Source organism: Sparus aurata, chromosome 14, assembly GCF_900880675.1.
Source record: "Sparus aurata chromosome 14, fSpaAur1.1, whole genome shotgun sequence".
NCBI classification, from domain to species: Eukaryota; Metazoa; Chordata; class Actinopteri; order Spariformes; family Sparidae; genus Sparus; species Sparus aurata.
This window is the reverse complement of record NC_044200.1, coordinates 7,185,180-7,204,625: the sequence shown is the minus strand read 5'-3', so window position 1 is coordinate 7,204,625 and position 19,446 is coordinate 7,185,180. Positions and strand designations below refer to the sequence as shown.

The window sequence follows — 19,446 nt, the reverse complement described above, 5'->3', positions numbered from 1 at the left end:
TTTATGGATGCCTATATGGATATACCTGTACTACATATTCTATAATTATGTATTCCTGTGTTAAATGAGTACGGCTCTAACGAGGGCAGATGGTCAAACTGTAAGTGAAACATTACTGGTTGGCCTCAGGTCACAGTTTATCCTCGCTATCTGCAGTATGAGTGTGTTTGTGTGTGTGTGTGTGGGTGTGCGTGTGCATTGTGAATGCACTTCTTGTATTCTCTGTACATTTATCCTGTCAATTGTGCTTTTGATTGGGGAGAGGGTTGCACAGCATGAATTCTGTTTAAACTTATTGATGTGGTGTGGGTGTGTGGGGGTGTGTATCTGTGTGTTTTAACAAGGCTTTCCGCATGAATAATGTAAAAGAATGCGAACAGCATTGGGATGAGCTGGAATTGCAGCCAAACATGCAACACAAAAAACCCAAATCAAAAGAAGGAAAAGCAAAAGGGACATCCATAAGATTCTTTATTTATGAGCTCTTGTCATAGCTGTATTGCATGCCACACTATCAGCAGTGTGTATGTTTTCATGTACTCTTTTTTTTTTTAGGGGGTAAATAAATATATATCCAGTGCCTTCATATTTATTGACTTGGAGTTTGTGCGTGTGTGTAAAATATTGATTCACATGTCCAAAATACCTGCGTACACACTGAACTGCTGCGCAAGCATGAGCAGCTTCTTGTCTTGTCTGCATGAGTGGTGTGCTAATTTACAGTGCATGCAATCATCCTCTCTTAACATTCCTCCAGGCGGAGTCAGGGAAGTCTCAGAGACAGAACTGCATTCATTATGCTGACTAACATTACGGCGATAAAAACATTGTATAACACTGGAGTACTGACAATGATGAATGTAATATATAAATGGTACATAAATGAAGATTAAAAGTATATATTGTCATAAAGATCAGGATATATAATATGAAGCAGGTATCACCAAATATTTTGTTGGATTTAGGGGTTCTTATGACTCACATGATAGCTAGTTTCATACCTACTTTGTGGGGAACAAAGACTTACTGGATAATAGAAACGTGTCATTGGGCGAGTCTTTTGTCACCGGTATGTGTGTGTGTTTTACAGTACACAGAAAGGACAATGGGTCTAATGAGGTCAGAGCAGATGGTTTAACTGTAACTGGTCACACATGACTTAACAGGTATTGGGTTTGCTTTCCTTGTTGCGTGTGTGTGTGAGAGTGTGAGAGTGAGTGAGTGAGAGAGAGAGAGAGAGAGAGAGAGAGATCTTGTTTAACCCTAAGTTCAACCAAATCATTATCAACTCCATGGCTGCCTGGTTTGCCAGCTACAGCTGAACCTGTGGAAACATACTGAGGATTATGGTGAAAATATCCACTGGTTCAGCAACATCTGGATGCATTTTGTTGACAGGAGATGTCAACTAGTTACATACACAATGTTTACAAGTAACAGTTGTTTAATTTTCCTTCTGTGATACCGTAGCTGCTGAAAACCATTGAGAGGCCGTCAGACTGCTGTTGGCCTGTTTGTGGGATGTGAAAAATGAAATGCATTCCACCATTCCATTTTCACACAACAATAAACAACCAAACTGTCAAAAGTCATGGCCTATTGTCCAAACTCCCCACACAGAAGTCTCCAGTAAGACTGTTGTTTAGATTTTTTTTTTTTTAGCGACCCAGAAACCTAAACAACAGACAGACATGGTCAAAGAACAACCATAGAATTATACTACACTTGTCTAGAATTACATTTGAACTGTCTAAAAAAAATAGTCTGCACACAAACAACCAAAGACCAAACAGACACTACAGAGCGTGAGAAAGAGACAGCAACTCAAGCTTGAATGTAGCTATGGGTAAGTGGATATTAGCCTAACACTAAGTAAATAAGGAGACGGGGAACAGGTGTTTATTGTGCAGAAATGTCACATTTTAAAACAAAGTATACAGTACACAGTAACAGTGTGTTGAAGTCATCCAAAGAGAACACACCTGCTGGCTGTCAATCATGTGATCACATCCATTTATAGTTATTCATGCTATCATGTTATGCATGATATTGAGCATGTCTGATTGTGTAGGAGCAGCGAGATGAGAAAGAGTGTGTTTCCTACAGATGAAAGGATTAATGCCTTTATCATGTTGTCCGCACATTGAAGGTGTACATGCAGATTTCTTGGTTCGGAACCATGCCGGAGGAAACAGCTAGCCTGATTCATTCAAATTTAAAGCGACAAGGTGCGGTTAGATGGGGAGCGGGTTCATGCTTATAAAACCTTACAACAGCCAGACACATTTACTTGTTATGGTCTGATCACCGAAAATAGTCACAGCACAAAACAAAGCCACAAACTTTCATCTTCACATTTCAATTTGAGTACAAACTAATAACCAAGATGCAAGTTAATTACTGAGCTTTAAAGGTGTTAAGGCTAGCTATTTCCCCCTGCTTTCAGTCGTTATGCTAAGCTAAGCTTAGCTAAGTGATTCCTGGATATAATTTTAGTTTCATGAGTAAAGGTTTACCCATCTGCATCCTCTAGTGCTACTTCAACATCATCATAAAGCTGATGATTGGCATTTGATTGGAAAGACAGAGATTGCAGGGGATTAAAAATTAAAACAGAATTATTGTCATACTGTCATACAGTTTTGCGTCAGTTTCATGCTCCTTTACATCTTTACATTGGATTACCGTATGCATTACTGAACATCTCGTCAGTTCCACATTTCTATCATGACCTATATTTTTGCATCAAAGTGTTCATACTGTACATGTGTGCATCTGTGCACTCGGGAAACGACAGGGGATTGTCAGTGTGTCAATGACCACATGTGGCCCCTGTAGCCACATCCATCACATCATAACACACACATAACTGCAAACACACACACACACACACACTGAGTTAATCTTCTGACATAATGCTACCATGGCAACAAGTAGCTGACAGGTCGGAGAAGGGGAAGACAAAATATCCCCTGAAGCTAGACTTTCCTCTCTTCATTTAAATCCATAAACACACACTTGCACACACACACACACACACACACACACACTCACATTTAGTCAAGGAATGAAACTTAGATGATTAAATATGGAAATTAAATTTTGCATCTCTCAGTTCCACTTGCTTTTACAGATTAGTCCCAAAATAAAATCTGCTGATGCTGCCAGAGAACCTGATGTTGTCAAATTCATATGGGATACTTTACAAGTCTGCAATGTTGAAAACAAAAATATTTTTTTCCTACTATACAAATTAGTTTATGCTAATTGTTGTTGTTTTTAGTGTTCAATATTAAAATAACGGAAGTTCACATTATGATTTGATAAAACATTTACATTTTAGTAAATTTGTTCTGTCACTGAAGCTGTAACATGCAAAACACAGACAACACAAGAAAAGTAAAGATGTCTGGAAACTCTGAAGAAACTTTGTGCTCTGTAGCAGTTAAAAGAGCAGTCAGGTGTTAAAGTGGTCCAGGCAGAAACCATTTACACCTGATGTGGCTGCTGCTGCTCTTTTCACCCCTGACACCCCGATTATTTCAGCTCAACCCTTACTCTTGAGGGAGTAGAGGTGAGATGAAAGAGGAGCATAAAGGACAAAGAGGAGAACAGAGATGCGGCAGCAGAGGACACAAAGGCAGGAGAGTGCAAATATACATGGGGAGATGGAGAAAGAATACATGTAGGGGACAAGAGGAGGACGACAAAATGAAAGGAGACAAAGTGCACATACACATACACACACACGCATGCAAGCACGCACGCACAGCCGATCTCCTGCTCTATGAAAAGGTTCTGCGCTGCTGAGCGAGCTAACTGCTCAGAAAACATGCAGGATTATCAAATTGAATAATGTAGGGTTTGACTTTTGGGGGGGACTGTCTGCTCATGTTTGCATCACGGCTGGCAAAAATAGCTGAATATGTATCAAATATTAAAAGCAAAAAGCGGCTGCTGATTTAGTGTAACTCACAGAGGTGCCATTAAATCTGCATCATTGTCAGGCTTGCAGAATAAACCACATGCAGTTGGATAGTTTAACCTAATTTCACCATACAGGGCCAAAAAATTCCCGAAAAGTTTTCCAAATGTATTATTTTGTGAATTTGGATGGATTAGTTTTGAACTACTGATTAATTGCATTATCCATTAATCCATGGATTATTGACAGTAACTGTTTAGCAGGATGAAAGGCATGCAGTCTAAAACCGAAGGGAATAAGTTTAATTTATAACATGGAACAGAGGATGACAATGTCTGGCATTTTTTCCCAATAAATCATTAAGCACTTAATTAACGTATCATTACAGCACTAATTAGCCTCCAGCAGCCTCTAATAGACCTTTGTCACAGCAAGCATATTGACAAGCGATAGCAGAGAAAGCACAGGTGTAATTAGTTATCTTCAATAAAAGCTGCATGCCACTTACTTGTCCCACTCACAGGGCTGTGGTATTGGACCTGCGGGCTTAGCGGTATGGCTACTCGTACGCCTAAATGGAATGGAGGCATCTTTAATGTTGTTAGTAGGTGTCAGTGGGCTACTTTTCTGTGTCTTAGCTAGCTAAACTGTGTTATAAGAGCTTTTAAAAGGAAAAGGTTTCTTGCCATTTACTGTATAACAATTACATTATCAGTTTTACCAGCAGTGGCCGTCAGTAACCATGCTAGCATTTTAGCTAGCTAAAGGTAGTGCTAGCTAAGCCTCCATGTTGGTCCTGTGACTTTCGCATTGCTTCTTGTATTGGTCTCTTGAGACTTTCCTCGTCTGATTTAGAGGAAAATGTGCTGGATTGCTTCATGGCACCAAACAGGAAGCAGGTGGAGCTTAAGACGCCAGAGTTTCTGGTGACTGTACATGGCAGGCTGCGAAAAACACTTTCAAAATAAATGGGGGGGAGGATAGGAGGCCATATTGTAGATGAAATTTACTGTTTTCTGGATTAAGCACAAACATAATATTAGTATGAGGTACATTTTGTTACATAAATGTTCCTATTATCGACAACCTTGATATTCAGTGGTGGATTTCCTATTAGAAAGTAATTGTTCAGTCTTTTTTGTCTTTGCTGGTGTCATGTGTTTCAATCAGTTTCTCAGTTTGCAGTAAAACTCTTTGATTATAACTCAGCAGAAGCCTGAGCAGAGAAATAAGACTTGTTCCTTTGTGTGAGTGGAGACTTCAGTCATTTTTATTCTGCAGAATCAATGTCCATGAATGCATTCATGGGCGCACACGCACACACACACACACACACACACACACACACACATACATACGCACACTGACTGACAAAAAGGAGCGAGCCTGAGGCTGACAAGATCTAAGCTACTAAATGAATCTATTATGAATGGCAGAGAAAGGACTATACACACACACACACACACACACACACACACACACACACACACACCAGTCATCCACTGAGATCTACAATGTTAATGATGGACTGTCACACACATCAGCAGCCAGCGTATCTGACAATCAGACCTGTCAGATTATTCAAAAAAAAAAAAAAGACAGGATATGAATCAGAGCCCCCATACGCTCTTCATGTGAGCTCTGCTCCGTCTAGACGTGTGAATATGAAAAGGTCTGTGGAGCGAGAGATGACGGAGAGAACACTCTCCGTATGGAGTTAGTTAAATATTAATCAATGGCTGACTGAATCGTCTGAGTCTCCCAACTGATTAACTGTATATCTGAACGTATACAGGGACGGTTCGCTGAAAAAAAAAAAAAAAAAAGCGTTCAACACAAAATCTATGCCTCTTAGTCCCACCCACTGTTGTTCACCTTAACCAATGAGATTACTCCTGCCTACGAGTAAATGTTTGTATAATGTAGAGCCTGATCTGCCCAGCTGTGACCGTCACAGAAGACAGGTAAGCCTGGCCGGGTTGGTAAACATGGGCTTGATGTAAGACTATAATTTTTAGATTCTGAAGTCATCCTAGTTCCCACAGTTACTTCTCATGATCGTGTGAACCCATTAACCCCGCCACAGACTGGTGCAAGCAAGGAGCAAAGAAAGAAAATGCTCCGAATGAAGGAACGCACTCATACACACACCTCTGCATCATTACCTCACGTCTCCCACAAGGCTCCAGGAGGCAGCCACACAGACTGAGCAACAACTGGAGCAGAAGAGTAGCCAGCCTGAAGTATTTGGTGACTAAGAGAGCAGTTGAGAACATAGTGGGTGGTGAACACATTCACATGTGTACAGAAAAGGAGACGACAGGAACAGGAGATAAGAGAAGGAAAAAATACAGCCGCACAGCTTCCTGGCTGAGAGACAGTCAGAAAGCAGGGATCAAAGCTTCGGCGTTCTCCTCTTGACACATTGGGAAAGTCTCTACAGCAGCTTTCAGGCCCTCTTGGGACAAAAATCCTCTAATTAAAAGTGTGATAGTAAAGTCAACAAAGACAGTAATAATGCACACTGACAAGGGCTGAAATTAATTCAGGTTGAGAGCTTCCGGCTACAATTCTGCAATAATTATGTAATAACAGCCACTGCAGGATAAAGACTGGCTGATAGCTCGCTTCCAACTGACTGCAATGATGTTGTATGATTATAAACCTAAAGTGTAAAGTAAATAGGAAGTGATTACATTTATTGGTTGTATTATTAGAGATGGAATGTACTCAAGTGCTGGACTTAAATACAATTTTGAGGCATTTATCCTTTATTTGAGTATTTTCATTTGATGCTACTTCTTACTTCCCTCCAATACATTTTGTACATACACTATTATGTACTCCATTACATTTATTCAACTTTAGTTACTTGTTACTTTGCAGATTGCATGCATCAGAGACAAAGTACTAATACATGTGTTATTTATTTTATGGCAATCTAATTTCCAAAAAAAAAAGAAAAAAAAAGAAATGCTGAATATCAAATCCAGTCATTGGCCGAGTTGATCATGCATTGCATAGAGCATATTCAATCCTTCAGTCCTTTAGTTAGAACTGCATACAATAATGTGTTGGCGTGGGTGTGTTGCTTGAGGTAACACTGAGAGGATAAAATATGATCCAGAAAGGCCACTTGGAGAAATCAATCTCCCTGAGTTTGAAGACTTGTCAGACATTTAAACCCTGCCCAGTGGAAAAGTACAACATTATGTACTAGGGTGTTACAACTTTGAAAAGGTTTCACGACAAAGTTGCAAAGATTGTCAAATACAGTGTGTTGCCACTTGACATTTATTTGCATGCATGAGCCAGGTTTAAATCATTGCTGGACGACACCACCGCTTTTTGTTGGAGACGTCTGCAACGGCACTGTCACGACATCGACACAGTGGTCACACTGAAATGAATGAGGTGGCAATGTTGTCTTTTTCACACAGTGTTGATGTTTGTCTGGACTTCTGTTCCCTCCAGTATTTTAGAAAAACTGCAGCTACAGCATCAATACAACAGCTACAGTATCTTGACAATTGTTCTTTTGATGTTACCTTCACTTCATGTTTTAAACATTAGCGAAGGTTACACTTTAAACACCAGTGAATAAATGAAACCTAATCCCAAATTAGCATTTTAGCATTGCCATAATTTGTGTAAATTTTGCATAAAGAATTCTTCTGAGGTTTAGTTGGATGGAGCTGTCACACAGCTTCTAACATATCCACGTCAGTCTAGTTCTAATGATCCTTCTGTGCTAATGAAGGAAAATACTGCACTATTTAACTAAAAGTGTGATGTGGACATATAAATCATTCAGTATCTGCCACATTCCACTCGTCTTTCTGATCAGATCATTTAGAGCATTAAGAAATGGTTTAAGGACGGGATTTATGAACAGGTATTTATATTTAAACTGTGTATGTGAGTGTGAAGGTTCCCCAGACGAAGCACTAGGGGAATATTCAATCCTGCATTGCCCCGGGGTAAGACTTAGTTGGATAAAGGAGATAACAGAGACAGAGAGTAAGATACAGAGATAGAGAAAAAAAAAAGTAAATTTGACAGAAAAGTAATAAACTTGATCAGTAATGAATTCATCATTTTCATACTACAACATTTTGTTTGTCTTTATCCTCCATCAGATTCCTTTTTTAAATGTTTCTGCTCCAAAGATGACTACATTTCAGTTTCATTTGAACTAATATGACATTTCAACTCTTCTGACAGTTCATACTGATGTTGTTCGGTGGGAACTGGCTTAAAGTGCTGTTTTAATACATATAAAGTAGCAGTGTAGTATCCACTTAGCATTTCTATGAGGGCTGTTTTGTTGAGATATTTTGAAAAATGTATTGCTCCCCATTGCAACTGCCCGTAAGAGGAAACTATCACAGTGCAGGATTACACACATACACACGAGCAGACATACACACATAACAGATGGGGCCCTGGGGGTGTCTTCAAGGCAGGAGGATGCCAGGGACCCCCTGGAGACAAAGCAGAGAGGAATGATGGGAAGAAGATGGAAGAGCAGGGATTCTATCACGCACAAACATGCGCAGCGTACCTGCAAGGTTAATGTGAATACTTTTATATACCTTTTAGAGACTTTAATTTAGACTCAGTTATAAACTGAATTAAAGAAACCACGTTGGCACTGCGGTAACTGACAAAATTAACTCACTGAACATATTAATGAAGACAGTAACAAGATCTCATCTCTGCCTCAACAAGGGATTATCAGCAGGTATAAACATTCTGACAGTTTATCTATTATGTTTCAAATCGGCATAAAAAGCACAATTAATTAAATTAACATACTTTTCCAATACATATTTCTGTATATTAGGAATTGATCAAATGCCAATAAATTATGTGAAAGGAGTTGCTTGTAGTGATCGGCTACCTGTACAGAGCTATACAGAGCATTTTAGTGTCCTTCCTCATTGTTTTGGTTTTACATCGCACAAAATTATTGTTTAACTGCTGTCACTGATCTTAAGAACAGAAGGCAGTTGGTTCTTAGCAAAAAAGCTCAGCTAAAGCCACTGTAAGCTATCTGCCAGCAGTTAGTTAGAAACTAGCAGGTGAACAGGGATGAGCATTTAGCAGCTCAAGAGTGGGATATTTCTCCCAGGAGTTGGTGGAGACCAAAACAGAGCTATATTAACATCGGTCAAATATTCACTCTCCTTTAAACTCTGTGTGCTAGCAAATTCAGCAAAACTTTCTAAGGTAATATGGCAATGTTGTGTTGACAACTTGTTGCACTGACCCCAAGTGACCAACAAACCTTAAATGAACATACAGTTATACACTCAACAGATGACAAACAACACCTCTATAGATAAGTCTTCCTTGTTATAGTGTGCAAGGTAATAAATTGTGTTATATACGCTGTATGAATAAACGTTATACTCTGCCAGACTACGAACATGAGAGGGACTGATATGAATGGGGTGTTAAATTCTAATTGAATACAGACAGAAATTTGTGCTTTTTCATTATCAGTCTGCGTGAGCATTCATATAATTCCTACAAGATGTGTTAACCAACAAAGCTGCTCATATTCACAAATACTAATGTAGACTTCTCTTTATTAGCTTATACAAATTGTTTAATACAGAGAAAAAGTCATTCTATCTCTGTTGTCATGTTGTACTTCTACACATTTCTTCACTAGCCACAATTTACCACAAAATTTCACGTCATATGTAACATTTTTGCATATTTTACAGAGAACTGATAATCTCCCATTTGAAACACTATTACTTGTTGAAAATGGAGCGCCAAATCCTCACTAAGATACAAATCTGTGTGTAATGTGTTTTAGTTACATAAAAGTTCAAACTTTTTGATCAAAATCAAACCAAACAACCATGGATTGTTTGCTGCGAGCATTTTGAAAAGGTGCATTGTGATTTTGATGTCGCCTAATTTTAAACCCTCCTCGTCTGCCTCTCTTCCTTTCAGTTAAGCTCTTCTTTTTCAACTCTCCGTCACTCACTCTCTTGCCCCCTCTTCCTTTTATTTCTTTTCATTTCCATTTGCCCCCCCTCCCCACCTACTTCTGACCCAACTAAAAAGCTGTGCACGGTGCCTCACAATGAAGTGCGTTTCTTTCACATGTTAATGCTTTTACTCATGGCTCACTGCTCAGCACAAGGCAAGAAACAGAGCTGCACAGAAAAACAAGATTGTACACACTTACACACACACACGCTCACACACACGTACATACATACGCACACACACACTCAAGGCCGAAATGGCTACAGTTACAATGAATCCAAATGAACTGCCACTGAGCTGCCTTCAGTGAACTTCCAAAGCCAACAGAGAGGAAAATGAGAAGTATGGAGTAGCTATAGAATGAAAAATTAATCAGAGAAATATAGACAGAAAGCTAGAAAGCAAGAAAGAAAGAAAGAAAGAAAGAAAGAAATGGAGGGAAAAGAAGGGCTGTCTTCCCTTTCATTTTTTATTGCAGACAGGCTTTTTATCATTCATGACTACTTCGATGTATCACACAAAAAAAACCCTATTACACTTTGTCAAACAGGGCGTATGTGCCCCAGCATTGATTGTGAAGATTTGACAAAGGCAAACAAAACAAACCTGTGAGATGAAAATATGTATGCATCTATTGATATTCATGCTGCTTTGACTAATGTGAGATGGCAACAAAATCCCACAGCTGTACTGTTGCATGTGTGAGTCACTGCATAAATATAAGTCCTTTAAAACAAAACCAGGTTACATATTTAACGCTGTGTTAATGCCACTGGATGCTCCAGCCCATGAAAACTAATGAATAAGTAAATGTGGTTTTTACTTTTCCTTGTAATCCATTTGAGTAATTCATTGATTTTGTTTTTTTTTTATTTCCCAAAATGTAGAAGTGCTCTTTAGTTGTTTGCAACAGACAGCTGAGAAAACATGTCCAGTACTTCTTGTCCATTGCATCACTATGACCATGCATCTATCATTAAAGCCTGATCATTTCTTTGCACATTAAGCCAACATCCATAAGGTACATTTTGCAAGAGCTGCAGTGTGTTTTTGTCATGGCTGAATGGGGATTTTAGAAGTGCAGGTAATGGACTGATGCCTAAAAGTGCACAGAGTGGTGAAGAAGAATCTTCACACACTTCCTGGTAAATGAAAAAAAAAATGTGTTTGTCATTGAGTGAATTCTGTCCCTGCAGCCCAGCCCTTAAAGTGAAACTCTCGCCAAAAAGCAACCAAGGCTTTATTTGTGATTGTTATGAGTCAAACCTTTGTGTAAAAGCATAATTTCGACGAAAGAGGCACTTTTAAGATTTACTGTGGTTTCGTTTTCGGGCAAGCTAATTTTCAGTGGAGTGCAGGGGCACTCGTACGCTAGCATCAAAATCACTATTTTCAAAACTCTAAGAAGGCTCGACACAACATGAAACTTTGCTCGTAGTATCACCAGGGTCTCTACACATGAACACAAGAATTGAAAACACTGTTTGTGTACACAGAGTTTACTACTCACATTAGTAGCTGTATCTCTGGCACGCCGCCATCATGGCAGACAAAAAGTGTCGATCCCTGAGTGCGACCTAACAGGAAGGCTTGAGGAGCGGTCCACCATTACTCTCCTGCCTGTTAGGTTGCACACTGCAGTGGTCCTAGTATTGAACCCTGCAGTACGCCTTTTTATATCGGAAGGAAGAGAGAAAAGGACCCAGCCAAATGTGCACATTGTGATCTAGCTCAGCGGTTCCCAACCTTTTTTCCTTGAAGCCCCCCTTGCCTGTGTCCAAGACAAGCCAGGCCTCCCCAACCCCAACCCGCATACACTAAAAGAATAAAGTTATTAATTACAAACTTTTATATGTAAAAATAAACAACAGTTGTAGGTTGTAGGTTTTTCTCTTATTCTCCTTGTTTTACAATGTATATAGACACATTTCTTTCTTTTTGTGTCATCAGGTGTATCACACAAAAACACACACACACACACAACTACACACACACAAAGTTGAATTTTTGTCCAGCACAGGCCTACCAGAGAACAGAATAGGCCTACCTCATAGGGGTGTTGGTGATAGTTAGCTTAATGAAGTTAAATGTGGACCAAAAATATATTTCAATTTGGATTATACAGAGTTTTGATTATCCAGTTGGGCAAGTTATTGGGATTTTATAAATCTAATGTGCACAAATATAATTTTGGTAACCTCACAACCTCAGAGCAGACAAAGCTGTGTTCATCCCCTGTAATCTCTGTATTCTCTCTCTATTTTTAGTTTAGCTGCCAAAATGACACAGTCAACTGTGTCAAAAGCCTTTGAACATTGTTGGAAATTTTGAGGAGATTGAGTGTAGATTTGTCAATAAAAAATTAAAAAATGGTCTAGTTGTTTTTAGATATTTCAAATATTTTATATATTATAGTTTTAATGAACAGAAAGAAAAGAGGCAGAAGATATCATGATCTGCAAATGGCATTGCGTGAATTATCGCCACTGATCTACTTGGGTGCATGTTAATAAGTTTAATAGCTTTGTAGTTAACCTACTGTTGACCTGTTGAGCCTGATCGCTCCTCCTGATTCCTCCCACCCGACCATTAAGTGGCTTATCTCTCCCACTGGGACCATTACTGTCTGGTTGTGTCCACTCTTTGTTTCAGTCGGACCATGGCTTAGCCCAGTGGGGGCTTTGTGCTGAGTTAGCTGATGTCATCTAACCATATGGTCACAGGCAGATCAAGGCTCTCTCATGGGAAATGTTAACAGATAGGTCCTTCAATTCATGTGATATTCAGAATGTTCAGGCTGACATTTACTAGTCCGATGGAAATCTCCCTAATAATGTCTATTTTAGGAAGTGTCTATGTGATTTTGAAAGGCAAGACACAGCTCCTTTGTGTTTATAAGTGTGCAGTTATTTATTCTGCTTGTGTACTATTGCTCCTTTATTTTTTTTTCATTATTTATGTAAAAAAAATTTGAAAAATGTATAAAGAAAACTGTGTAACAATGCATTTAAAAATCTTTCAATTTGTACCTGTTAAGCACATGGGATTGGTCTATTTACACGTTCACTATATAACCCACAAAAGATGACATTAAGATGTAAGCATCACTGATGTCACCAGTACCTCATTCTGGGTTCTTATTCACTCTCAAGGCCACACAAACATTGCACCTCCAATAAGAAAAAACATGTCATTCTCTGTCATCTAATGGCAAACTTTCTAAGGTGCAAACAGCTCATACATACCTGAGTAGGACCAGTCAATATCTTCTGGGAGTTTTCTCAGGCCGCGGACCAGTGGCTCTGCTGCCACAACTGCAGCACAGAGGATGACAGAAAGGTTATTAGTGTCATTTTGCATCTCCAAAAACACACACAAATTCACGGACTGACAGGTGAAACCGTGACCAGCTGCTGTGACTCCACCACATGATGAGTGGCAGGCTTTTCCTGTCATTCAGTGGATACATTTCATAACTAACTAACCTGCCTGGAAATAGACTGACTTCAGTCAGACATCACTGTCAAATGTGATGTCACTGTTTGTTCATTGCATATTCCAGCAGAGAATAGTGAGATGATCATTTCTGTGTGAACAGATAAGAGTCTGCAACAGTCGTTACACAAGTACAACGGACAGTCATAGTCATCAGTGGAAATTCAATTGGATAGTTTGGTGCGTCCTTTAAGCTGCTGCTCATGTAGTGACATGATTCCCTGTATGGCCACACAACACCTTAGCTTATTTTTTCAAAGGTGGAAAATGACATGTGTGCAATGCAATACACATAAGAGTGTGAGTTGTAACCGAAGCACAACACTAACCTTCTGTCTGGCAAATACATACATACACAAACACCAACATGCATACACAAGGTTACACTATCATTGGTTATCAACATACAGCAGACCACTTAAGAGGGTGTAGGAGGGAACTGCATCACCATTAACATCATTTTTCTCAAGTGACAAACACACACACACACACACACACACACAAAGACGCATACAGAGCTATCCATTGCATGCCGGTAGCAAATTTCACTCAGGGACGGTCGAGTATAATAATGATGTATGAAGTCACTGTTGGATAATTCAGTGTGTGTATGTGTGTGAGTGCTACTTTCTTCTTTTGCCCTATGACTTAAAAGGACACACATACGTACAGATGCACAGCTCTCCTCCTTATAGTACTTTAGTGTGTGTCTCTCTCTACTGTTTCTCCTCCTGCTGGTAGGAGTGAGCCCAACCTTTTTCATATAGTCAATACACAACATAACCGATAATCCATCGTATTCGTATGATAAAAAACACTTTGTGTGGTTCAGAAAGCTGACATGAACAGTGCACTAAACATTGTACTTTCTCATTACTTAATTCATAGCAGAACAGCGAGCTCATGTCATGTCATGTGGATTATGTCAGCAACATTAATTACTATTAAGTGTCACTTGCTGGTGGGAAAGTTGTACATCCAAAAATCCCAACATTAGCACACCACCCCTGTCAGGAGTTCATTCCCGTTAAGGCAACACATACTAAAAAACATGTGTTTCATATTTCAAACAAGAGTTTTTGCAGCCAATGCTCGGGTAATGACAGTGACACTGTAAAACACTTAAATGTACAGTATGTAATTGCCCTCCCCATTAAGACAAAGAACTAGTTCAATGATGTCATGAAATAACGTGGGATAATGTGAGCTGCTGTCTTCTAACAGAACATACAGCAAGCGACAAAGAATAATCATGCTTCATCTCCACTGAGCATTAGTAAACAATATAGTGGCTAATTAGGTAGTTCCCACTTCCTTCCCTACTCTCTGGTGGATAATCTGGAATTTCTAACTTTTCCCCAGAAGTTACAGCAACAAGAGTGCGTAAAGGGCGTGTGAAACCTCTGACAGGCAACCACATCAAATGACCCTGAATAAAATGACAGATGCATCTAGGTTTGAACACTGTTGGAAACCTTTGGCATAATGTAATTACACAACTCCACCAAATATATTGCAACAGTCTGGTCATATTCAGATATTTTAAATGTGGACATTTTATATATTGTACATTTGAGATACAACCACATATAGGCATATTTTTGACATGATCAAAACTTGTACTGACAGACACCTAGACAACACATCCAATCTGAAAGAGTCTGAGCGATCCCCCGCAAACAGAGGAGGAGGAAGGAGCAGCGGTCACATGCAAATACAGATAACAATGTAGAAATTACATCATAAACATGACTGACAAACAACATATATAAATAAAAAAGAAAGGGGAATAAAACAAAACATCTTCTCTTTTCCGATCTTTCACTGAGCAAAGAGGAAGCCACAATCTTCTCCTACGAGAAGATGAAAGCCCCATGTCGAGTCAGATTTAGGTCATGGGCAACTACCGCCTTACCCACAACATTAGGTCTGTCCATGTGTCACAGATGAACATCGTATAATCCTATTGTTTACTGTGTGAAACAGATGGATTAAAACACTGGGTGATGTGTGACAGCACGCGCTCGTTTATATAGCTTAATCTGACTATGTGTTGCAGAACTCGTGAAGACATTTCATTCACTCTAAGACAAAACCCTTCTGTATCATATTTAAAATCTTCTGCCTCAATGAATATTAAACAAATCCCAATACAGATGCAGCCACGGGGGATTTAATGTTGTATTTCACACTTGTTCAACTCATTTTTGCTTCTTACCCGTTTATCCCACGGAGACTCCAGCTTAAGTAAAAGACTTGTTTCTTTCTTTTCTGCATTTGGAGGTTACAGAGAGCTCTCTGCAGAATAGCTAACTGAAGAGCTAAAAACGGAACTGCCTAAGGATCAAAAAGGTCTTCAAATGTCTGAGGTATTGAAAGCCTTCAAATAAATTAAAAATTACATGTGATCACAGCTTTCTTTGTGATACTTCTTCACCATTATATGAAGTTCATCCTTGTCCTTTTTAATAAGTTAATAGTTTTTAAAAGATTGTAAAATATGAATTGAATTTGAACCTGAAAATAATGCAAATGAAAAACAAAAAGATTTAGCAATTTACTGCTAATACTAGACTAAAATATTATGGCATGACCACATGCAAATTGCCATCCTATTTTATGTCTGTGTCATAAAAGTGGACAGTGAAAACAGGCACAAAAAAAACATCACCACCACTAAACTTAGGAGTTTCTTCCCAGCCTTGTTTCCCAGAATGATGTGTGTATGTGTGTGTGAGAGAGACTACGCAGTCATTCAGACTTCCATGTATAAACTGTATTTGAAGATTACATTCATGTTAGCACACTGGACAAAGACTGCTGAGGAAAGTGAATGGGACTAGGCAAAAGGGGAAAAAGTGAAGAATGGAGTTGACTGAGGGGTTGTAGCGTCAATAATGGCTTCATTAACATCACACTGTGAGGGATTTTAATCTAATTTGCCATTGGCGTGGCACCGCAACACACACATACGCACACACACAAATGCACACAATTACACCCTCAGGATCACTTGTTGTTTCAATGTGATTTTTCAGAGCTTATTAGACAGAATTTCCATTTGAAAAGGGGATGTACTCAGAATATTTATTTGGCTTAAATAAGAAAATTAGAATAGAACAATAGAAACACATTTAGAATTGAATTTACTCATGAAAACGGCATAATCAGATAGTAGAAATGCATTTGAAAGTACATAATATCTGCATTTCAATGTTTTTTCTCCCATGTGGTCACAGTGGCCTTGAATTGATTTACAAAAGTGAAACCATGAAACCACACAGACCGACTTTGACATCAGTCGAGCTCTATTCAGCCGAGTTAGCCCATGTATCCTGTCGTGACTATTAAGTAAAGTTTCCAGAACCATCTAAGTGGAGCTACACTCACAATAACGAGCTGGCCAAGATAGTTTCAGTACATTGATGGATTACACCTCTTGGCCCACCACTGTGTGAGCAGTTTAATTCAGTAAGGTGACATAAAGACCGTTAGAAATGTGAGGAATTAAAGTTGCCAAACTTACATTTCATATTCATGTTCTTAATATTCATAAGATACTTTGACTTAACCTGACCATCAGATGGTTTGTTACAAATAACTATCTGGGAAGTTGTCTGTGGAAATGGTTTGAAAAAGGACAGGCCCTTTCAAAAATACTTGGCAGGTGATTGGATGAATCACCTGTCTATCATGGTCTAACGTCAACCAGCTGGAAACGCTAGCAACAGAGCCAGTTGGTAAATAAAACTACTTTTTCTTCCTTTTCTCTTCTTTCAATGAATAAATACTCTCCTGTTCAGATGTGACTGATGCCATAGTAGCATCTACGCTAACCTCTTCAGGAGCCACTATAAACATGTGCTAAATGGGTTGAACCACTTCAGGCTCTGCCACAAACACATAGCTTGAACCTTGCAAGACTGATTCATGAGATAGCATGATCTCGTGAATCAATCTGCCTCGCACAGTAAGCTCTGACCTGTTTAAACTCAGGACAATACAAGAGCAAAGCTCTGATTCTTAGATAACCATTGGTTAACAGTTCAAGGGTGAGAGTTCACCAAGAACTGGTATTAATTCTGCAACGGCAGAGCAGAATTGCAGAGAACTTTATGTAACAGAAAACAAGTTAATCCCATGTATAGCAATCAGGGTGCCCCCATGGCTTAGTGCTTTAAGATGCAGACCATTAATGAAAAAGAAAATAGAAAATGTTCCTTATCAGTTTTCCCTCTTTCAGTAGCAGATAGTATGCCACTTGAATAGATTATTGCACACAAATAATCAATACGCTTAAAGTTAATAAATAATGTGGGATTACTACATTTGGCTCATGAGCAGACAAAACTGTTACATTGCTTTATGAAAGCTTAAATAGCAGCTGCTTGTTTTTGATGGACATGTTGGGTCAAACACATCACCAAAGCAGTGGTGAGCTCACAGTACTGTAAAAGCTATTTGACAGAGACACAGTTGCTGTCAGTCATTGGAGGTGGCAGAGGAACAAGGTGATGAGACAGTGCTGCACAGTTGAACAGCCAGGAGCAAAGAGACACCGGTGCTTAGCTTTAAGAGCACAGTGGATAGTGATTTGACTTCATTGCCACAGGCTGGCCATGCATGAAGCTCACAGCTGAATCACTGTATTATTCCACCCATCTGCACTCTATCTGCTTCATCCGATTTCCCGGGGGGCTCCACAGACCTGGCATTAAAGGTTCAGGTGACTGCGGTTGGAACAAGGCATTTCTATGGATGGTGTTTTATTCATATAGGGAAGGTCAACAGGCATGCAGTTTTACAACAATGCTCTGGCTTATTGTCACACATTTATACACCTCATTTTCAGTGCCTGAATCAAGAGCAGCCCAACTGAAACCTGATGGAGCGAAGGACTGATTTCCACCAAAAGTAGAGCTCGATTTGAATTATGCCCCGTGTATTGGCATGAGTGAGTAGGACTCCACAGCTGACAGTGTGAGCCTGAATAATGATACAAAATGAAAAGATAAATGAGGATGTGCGTCAGCCAGACACCTGGTACTCTGACTAAAAACTCCTCTCAGCCTAAAGTGTCACTCAACGGGGATCATTTACCACAAGAGCACCACTCATATGATCAAAACATGTTGAGGCAATGCAGGAGTGAAGATCATTAGCTCCCACTTGCCAATCAGGTGGATTTTTAAAATTCCTATCATGGCAGAGGAATGTGAACTGATCTCATGAGCATGTTCATTAAATTGTATAGTGGGTAGTTCAAGAGTTTGACAGACAAAATGTAAACACGGATGAGATTTTTTAATTACACTAAAACATCATTGCTGATCCTCTTGTGCTGGCAATGGGATTACCTCATGTTATGTTATGTCATTTCCACAAATTAAATGGGCACCGATTTGGAAATTAAATGCTTTATTTACACTTTCTAATAATATACATCTCACACAGGTGAACAGCTGTCTTGTGCTAGTTTTTGTTTTTTGAAGAAAAATTGTTAAAGTTTTAAACCTTAAGATTTTCATTCAATAAACCCTTAATGGTTGGCATATTTCCAGCAATCGCAATTTACTGAATTTAAGTTCTGTAGTTACCTCTCTATATTCAGTATAGTAATGTTCACTGTTCATGATGAACGGTGTTACTGTTTGTAATGTTAACTCAATGATGTCAGCCTTACTGTTCACCGTTCGGTCTCTGAATTATGTTTCAGAGCTGCAATTAGTTAATGCTACACAACCCAACCTTTCCCACTGCTGCATTCAACTGACGAAACTACAGGTAGACCGATTATCGACCTGGACAAATATTTGGGCCAAAATTCAGCATTTGCTGCTTTGGTTCTGACGCAGCATCCTTTCAACATGTCACAATTAAAAGCCTATCAACTGAATAATCTGAATTTATTACATGGCTCTTCTTAATGCTGTAGAATGCTCCATTCACTTGAATGGGCCTTCCCATCGTTCAGCAGTCAATTATTTTTGTATAATTGACCGCTGCTAAGCATATTT

The 19,446-nt window shown here is 39.2% G+C and overlaps 1 protein-coding gene across 4 annotated transcripts in view; it reads right to left on the bottom strand.

The window, feature by feature from the left end:
- Positions 1 to 19,446, bottom strand: part of ptprz1b (protein tyrosine phosphatase receptor type Z1b) — a 63,572-nt gene that overhangs the window by 26,420 nt on the left and 17,706 nt on the right. For 3 of the 4 annotated variants that reach the window (XM_030439914.1, XM_030439913.1, XM_030439915.1), the window contains exons 2-3: positions 13,180 to 13,248; positions 4,434 to 4,496 (exon numbers count right to left, since the gene is read on the bottom strand). In XM_030439914.1, the coding sequence (XP_030295774.1) occupies positions 4,434 to 4,496; positions 13,180 to 13,248 (132 nt within the window). The remainder of the gene's footprint in view (positions 1 to 4,433; positions 4,497 to 13,179; positions 13,249 to 19,446) is intronic. The other variant, XM_030439916.1, reaches the window with a different exon arrangement.